The 7,500-nt window shown below is 43.7% G+C and overlaps 1 protein-coding gene across 1 annotated transcript in view; it reads right to left on the minus strand.

Annotated features, from left to right (window-relative positions):
* Positions 1 to 863: 863 nt before the first annotated feature.
* Positions 864 to 7,500, minus strand: part of LOC131479457 (dihydrolipoyllysine-residue succinyltransferase component of 2-oxoglutarate dehydrogenase complex, mitochondrial-like) — a 13,030-nt gene continuing 6,393 nt past the window's right edge. Inside the window, exons 4-8 of the mRNA XM_058659956.1 lie at positions 7,178 to 7,305; positions 4,753 to 4,837; positions 3,988 to 4,050; positions 1,917 to 1,980; positions 864 to 978 (exon numbers count right to left, since the gene is read on the minus strand). Of these exons, the coding sequence (XP_058515939.1) occupies positions 864 to 978; positions 1,917 to 1,980; positions 3,988 to 4,050; positions 4,753 to 4,837; positions 7,178 to 7,305 (455 nt within the window). The remainder of the gene's footprint in view (positions 979 to 1,916; positions 1,981 to 3,987; positions 4,051 to 4,752; positions 4,838 to 7,177; positions 7,306 to 7,500) is intronic.

Consider the following 7,500-nt stretch of genomic DNA (forward strand, 5'->3'; position numbering starts at 1 on the left):
CGTGCAGTATCATACAGGACTACGCTCCGTTTTCTCTTCTTTCGTAGTACCACAACGTAGATACGTATTTCCACTCATGTACACGGCCGCATACCCAGCGAATGCCCAGCGACAACACCTTTAACGTATTCAACGTATCCAAACAGCCAGCGACGGTAATGTAGGGCATCAGTCAGTCCGCGCGCACAGGTCTCCATGCATGTGTCTGCACTTCAAGATTATGCATCACAGTAGTAGCTACTTACATCGCCACGTACGCAGACTATATGATGGCGTATGTCGGAACTGATAGAGCTATACGCGTACACGTACAGTGATCACACGAATGGCTGCGAAGCTCTTCAGACGTTGAGACATACCCGTAGCAGTCTAGTATGCTGGACACATAGATTACACACATCTGTTCCATGTAAGTCACATACACATATATGTATATATACGTGTAAGTATATATATGTATACATAAGCGCATCACGAGACATACATCCTGTATGCGGGCAAATGTGGAAGGGCGCTGATAGAGTACACCGACGAGTATGCGTCCAGAAATATCGAATAGGGAACTGTAGTACGTGACAGACAAGACTGGGACGCGACACGCGTTCCTCCAGGTTAGTGTGAAACTTCTCAGTACACACGTATTTCACCACGGCATGGCGGTGTAGTAGTAATGGCTGCAGTGGCGAGAAGATGTAGCTATTTATGCCTGCATAAGAGGGTCTGATCTGATATCTTCATGGTGATGTCAGAGACTGCTGCAGCAGAGCGATGTGAAAAAGGTGTTGCTGTCGTTTTCTCTGTTGCTCGTGCTGTGGCTGCTGAGGTTTTTTAGGGGCACCCCGCTGCTGAAGGGGCTTTGATTCTTAGACGCCGAGAAGCATCTTCCGGGGATCCTCCACATAGTCGCGAATCAGGCGCAAGAAAGTCACTGCCTCTCTTCCATCAATTAGTCGATGGTCATATGTTAGAGCCACGTACCTGTGAGATGTATTTCATTGAGGCCAAGCAGAACATGCATGCCTGTCAGTGTTTCGATCTCTGGAGATTTGTTACAATAGATTTTTCTTGTCTCGTTCCATTCTCCTCTTGAAAGGTGTGCCATGGTACTATGCTTGTGTGGCGCAGTAGTTACGTGGACAGTACAGCTCGCTTCACTAGATATTCCCCCCTTTCAAGTATCCAATAGACTGCGCTCACCTTCCACACCAGAAATCGCCGTCTTGCTAGTCACATGATTAAAAGGACTTGTGTCTACAGGTGCGTATGCGTTGTACTAATGAAATCTCCCAGTTTGATCGGTACACATGTTTCTTGCTTTCTCTCTATAAACATACATATAAATATATACATATATATATGTATGCATCTATGAAATGTGTTATACACACGCCCCTCTGTGTTCTCTGAACGAGTAATCTATGTAAACGAAGCAAATATCTCCTCCTTTCTTTTTCTTCCTTTCTCTCTCTTCCTCTTTGAATCTCACTCTCTCTGTATTCTTACGTATCTGTGCACTCCCAGCCTATAGCGCATCTTTGGCGCAAGCAGACTTACGACGGTCGTCGCATCCCCTCACTGGGGTGCTGGTCCATGAAGCAGGCTTCATCAAATGCAAAATAGCGAGGATTGAAAGAACGCACAGCAACAGCACCAGCACTTTCCTCCTCCCCTCCCTGATATTCCAGAAGCAATAAGGCAGGGGCTAGGTGAACCCATAGATGTAATAGCAGTTGTCAAAAGTACTCAAGCAGCAAAGATCGCAGCGAATTATAGTAGGATTAGTACTACTACTACTACAACCCCTGCTGCTGGGAAAAAAAAGATCCCACCTCTGTTTTATCTCCGTTTACGAGAGAGACATCGTTGTATGTGCAGCAGGAACACGAACAATAGTTGTAGGACATAATGATACTCACATCATTGGCCGAATAACAATCTGGTCGTCCCTAACAACAGCGCGCTTGGTGACCGCATGCATCCCTGCAAGATATAACGGGAGAGACGCAGCAGCAGCAGAAGCACCGCATGCAGAAAACGAAGAGTAGACAAACGCATAGATATTATTACTTGAAATAGCAAGAGAAACACTGACCTGCGTGCATGGAGGAAGTCACTTTTTTGTGCGATCGTGATATTAGTGGACCAGCAGCGCATGAGCGAGCATCTGCTGCGGTAGTAGAAAGGGAACCATACAAATTTTGTATGTCTAGGGTAGCATTCGTGCACATGTATTGAACATACGCATACATATATGTATGTCTATGTGGACACATACACATATATATACATATTCATATACATATATATGTATATGCATACGTACACATACTATATATGTATATGCTGGCATGTACATACGGGCGGACACCTTATTTATTGCATGTTGTCGTGCAAGGCTAGCCCACAGTATCGTGTGCAAGTGGTTATACGCATAGCAGCAACTGCAAGGAAATAAGCAGCAGAACTCACACCAAGCAAAATGTTGAAATGCAGTAGACACCAGCAAACACACGATAATGCATGTGACCCCTCGAGAAAATACGGGACTAGCGATTACTCATAAAAGTATCTGCCGCATGCAGGTGCAGCAAAAATTACGCAGCGTAAGGACAGCACGCGCCCGTCGGCAGGTGCAGCAGCAGCAGGAGCAGCATGGCAGCTGTTGGTGGAACCGTGGCGACACCATGTGGGGGAGAAGCCGCAGCAGAAGCAGCAACACCCCCCGCAGCAGCTGCAGCAGCAGCGCCACAAGTTACACTAGCACATCCTCGAGCGCTACGAGGAGCATCAGCAGCAGCTCTTGCAGTAGCAGCAGCGGCACCCAAATGAGTAGCAACCCACCATGCAGAAGCAGCACAAGCAGCACCATCATTGCCTGCAGCAGCAGCGGCAGCGGCAGGACGTGCACTCTCGGCAAACAAATCTTCAGGGACACATATCTATACACACATACACACAGAGACATGTTTACTACTACTACTATCATCAGGACGTAATATAAATATCACCTAACACCAAGAAATCCATACGTCCTTCTTCTTTGAAGATGCATGTATTCCCACTGGTCTACAAATGCGAGCACTAGAGTGCATTCACACGACCAGGAAGCTGCGGGACTCTCCAGCAGCCGCAATAGTGTGGGCGACAGCAGAAGCAAACGGTAGGGCGCGTTACGGCAGCAGCCCTGGCACAGAGTGCGGAGCAGCTGCACCTGCACATCCGTAAGAACAGCAGCAGCGTCTCAAGCCGCGAAGTTCCTTGACGACACATACTCATATTTCAATTTCTCTTGCTCGTCTCCTGTTTTATCAGGAGACAACAGAAAACACGCAACTGACGATATATGTATAGGCAACATAATATATGAATGACTACCTAGGCCGCTTCAAGTACTAAAGGGTCGTCGGCGGCAAATGCGTGCGCTTATATGGAGTGATGATACTAGCGACAACAGCTGCATTATTTCTTTGTGTGTGTGGCCCTCCCTGCTGCCTGTTACATTCCCTCTGTGCGTGTTTTTGTGTGTGTGTTTGTGTGTACGTGTGTGGGTGTGCCTCTCTCTATCTGTCTCTCTCTTTCACCGTAATTGCTTTTTAAATGTCCCGCTGTCATTGTGCGTGTTTGCTTTGTGGGTGCCTCTATGTCTACTTTTCTGAGTATGTATTATTGGCCGAATCTAAACAGGAGTGTGTCAATGTGTTTGTCTTCCACGCGATAATATACAAGAGAGCAGTAGCAGCAAGATCTCTCTTTTTCTCTCTCTTTCTTTCGCAAACACAAACACACATACACACGCAAACACACCCATCCACCAGCCACATACATACACAGCGTAGACGTGAATAGGACATGCAGCGAACAACTCCTCAGACATATACATACATCACATACTCGAAAGCATGCAGCAAAAACAACTTTTCAGACACAAGCATTCACAACATACATGTGCAAAGGACATGCAGCATACATTCTAGAGAGGTAACGCACCGAGAATGGAGCTCTGAGGAGGATTAATTATTGGAGTTCCCATCATGCTGCCGTAGACGCCACCTAAAACAAAAGACAACACAGCAGCAGCTACATTTGCGCGGAAAGCGTGGGAACGTTGCACTATCACGCGCGGGGTAGAGAAGAACACTCCCGAGAGGTTTCTGCCAGAAGCGACTGCGCCTGGAAGCCGTGGTAGTACTGCAGATACACACCTAGCAGAGACTAATCCTGTCGCAAAGAAAGTAACTCTGTGTCTTTTGTAAGTTCATCTCTGCTAAATAAAACGTGTGTCTTTGCATAACAAGTATTTCTATGAGGTGAGTAGTATATATGACAGCACAGTCAGCGCCTGTGCAGACATACTGCGGTTCTCCACAGTGGATACAGAACTTCCCGTTCGGAGACCAAGCCACTACTGTATGACAAGGAGACATGTAAACATACACACACACAAACATATGCGGATATATCATGAGTAATTGTTTTGCAAAACCGAACAGAAAGAATGCGACCTTAACAATCTGCAAGGAAAAGACACATAGGCCCAAACACAGAGATAGAAGGGGTAAAACAAAGGTCGCGGTAGTTTTATCTCTTACACGCCAAGCCGTACACTTCGCAGCTCGTGACACACCACCACCCTTCGCCGACTACCTGTGCCTATACATATATATATGTACATACACATACGTGTCTACTCCCATGGATACATCTACGCATATGTACACGCATATAAAGGGTTCTCTACCAGCATGCGCATACCATTGGATATTGTGAAAGTTCCACCAGCCATATCTTCCAGTGCTATTTGACCTCGACGAGCGCGTTCTGCTAGCGACGCGAGATCCTAAAAAGAAATTCGTAAAGGAGATAACATACACACACACACACACACACGCACACATACACACACACACACACATATAAAAAGAGGGGAAGATGCATAGGTGGTGCGCACAGCAGGTTTTGCGTTTGTTTGACTACTTCGTTTGCTTTCACCCTGTTACTCAACACTTTCACACACGGTCAGGAAAGAAGGAGCCTGCTCTTTTTTTTTGTGACTGTCCTCTCTCTTTCCCTCTGTCGCTCTATCTGTGTCTCTGTGTCAACACGGTGTGTCTCCGCAAGGGAAGCGCAGGAACATGTGGAAGGAAGACCACATACTAGTAGTAATTCTCTTGCTACAAGTATTAGTAGTTGAGATGCTGCAGTATTGATGAAATACTCTTGGTTTTCTCAGTGTTGTTTTCTCGTACTACAAGTAGACCAATACACATCAAACACAACACGACACACACCCGCAAAATATAGATGGTCACGAGATCCATTTGAAAACTCGAGTGGAACGTAGTTTGCAGTCAACGCTCCTCTCCGTAAAACAACACGACCCACACATACATACAAACAACACACAGACGCACCCCAGCGTACACACAGAAATACATACTTACATACATATATGTAAAGACGCACATCAAACGTACCCAACTATATACATAATCACATGCATAATACATGTATACAATATTATACACAGACACAGACATCTCTTTGTTTGAAAAGAGGTCACACATTTGCATACAGCGTAGACACGCCCCTCAGTATATGTACATACATATACATACACGTACAACATACGTTGACAATATCGCGGAAAATACAATACCGACATGTACTATTGTGCGTACATCTATCTACACCCGAGGTTGTACTACATATATATATATATGTGAGCTCCATATTGATTCATATACCCTCTGTAGGGCTATCTACAACCCACGTTCCACTACATACATATACGTGTAAGTAAAGTTACATTTGCATACAGGGTAGACAGGCTCCTCAGTATGTACGTGTATATACTCGTCCAGCATGCACTGATAATATCGCGGTAAATACAATATTGACATGTACTACGGTGGGTACACTCGAACTAAAAATGTGGGCTCTACTGACACACTCTCATTTACACAGTTCTCTCGCTCTCTCTCTGTATCCATATATATGTAAACTACATATGCGGCTGATTACATAGTATACGTATGTACTCATGATATATACATGAATATCTATCTACACATCGTTCTCTCTCTTTCTATATCGATATATATCAAGAGAGACACTCAGACACAGACGTATGCATACATATATATATATATATATATATATATATATGAGGCACACACAGAATTCACACACTGCTGTAGATATATATATATATATATGTGCAAGATAGATACATGAACATAAATACATAAATATATGTATTGTGTAGGAGAGACCCTCATGAACACAGCTACACATACATTATTTATATAGACGTATACAGTTTCCCCCTACGTATATAATCTATATATCATACTCACTACATACGTCTACAAACAAGCTTTCACTTGAATATAGATAGACATAAATATATATATACGTAAACATATACATTTATATGTATATGCCCTCATATTGATGCTGCTTTTAAAGTCAACTAGAAATTATACGTCTACTCAATATTCTAACGGGCTCGTGAATGTGTGTGCGTGGGGACTGAAGTACAAAATGCATGCTCAGAGAACTGGATTCTGCATTATTACGTACGTAAGTGATCTGACAACAACTAACGCATATATATATTTATATATAGCATTTATCTATATATTTATATATATATATTTCTCTCTCTATATATGTATATATGTGTATACGGGTTGTGCGCAGGTGTGTGCGAATGCTCTCGTAATACATTTCTACTCGAGTCAAACGTCTCGTTCCATACGGAGGCACCCCCGCACACAACAACACGTATAAATATTCTCTTCACACCTCCCGCACCCTACAGACACACAGTATGTGTATGAATGTACGTACATATATATATATATATATACATATACGTTTTTTCATATATGTGTGTATAGAGAGTCCTGTTGCATGTATGACTAAGATACTATTGCTAATACTAATAGTACTACTACTATAACATACATATGTACACATATAGATATGACATACACTTATTCGAGTACCAGAGCACCTACGCACTGGACGCAGAAGTATGTAGTAATGAGAGAGAGAGCTGTATATGATTTTGTGCAAGGGAAAGTGAAATCACACATGCACAGAGAAGGAAGACAGGTATAGAAAGAGAAAAGAGAAACTTTTTATTTTCTCTTCTTGTGACTGAAAGTAATACCTTCTCGAGTTGTGCCCACGATTTTCTGTTGCAGTCTCGTACTACTGGCACCACCAGACCGTTTGGTGTCGCCACGGCAACGCTGATGTCCACGTAGTTCTTGTAGACAATTTCTTTTCCCTCTATGTCTAGTTTGTTGTATACCAACAGTCGTTCATACAGACACATCAAGAGATAAACACACACACAGAGACACATGCATACAATGAAAGAGCAAATGCAGCGGTGTGACAGACGCAAAGTGACAAAAGACAGGGTGCCACATGCACACACTACGGGCACCTACAGTAACAGCAATAGCAATAGCAGCGCGTGTAGCTGCT

The sequence above is a fragment of the Ochotona princeps genome, unplaced genomic scaffold, assembly GCF_030435755.1.
Source record: "Ochotona princeps isolate mOchPri1 unplaced genomic scaffold, mOchPri1.hap1 HAP1_SCAFFOLD_2975, whole genome shotgun sequence".
NCBI classification, from domain to species: domain Eukaryota; kingdom Metazoa; phylum Chordata; class Mammalia; order Lagomorpha; family Ochotonidae; genus Ochotona; species Ochotona princeps.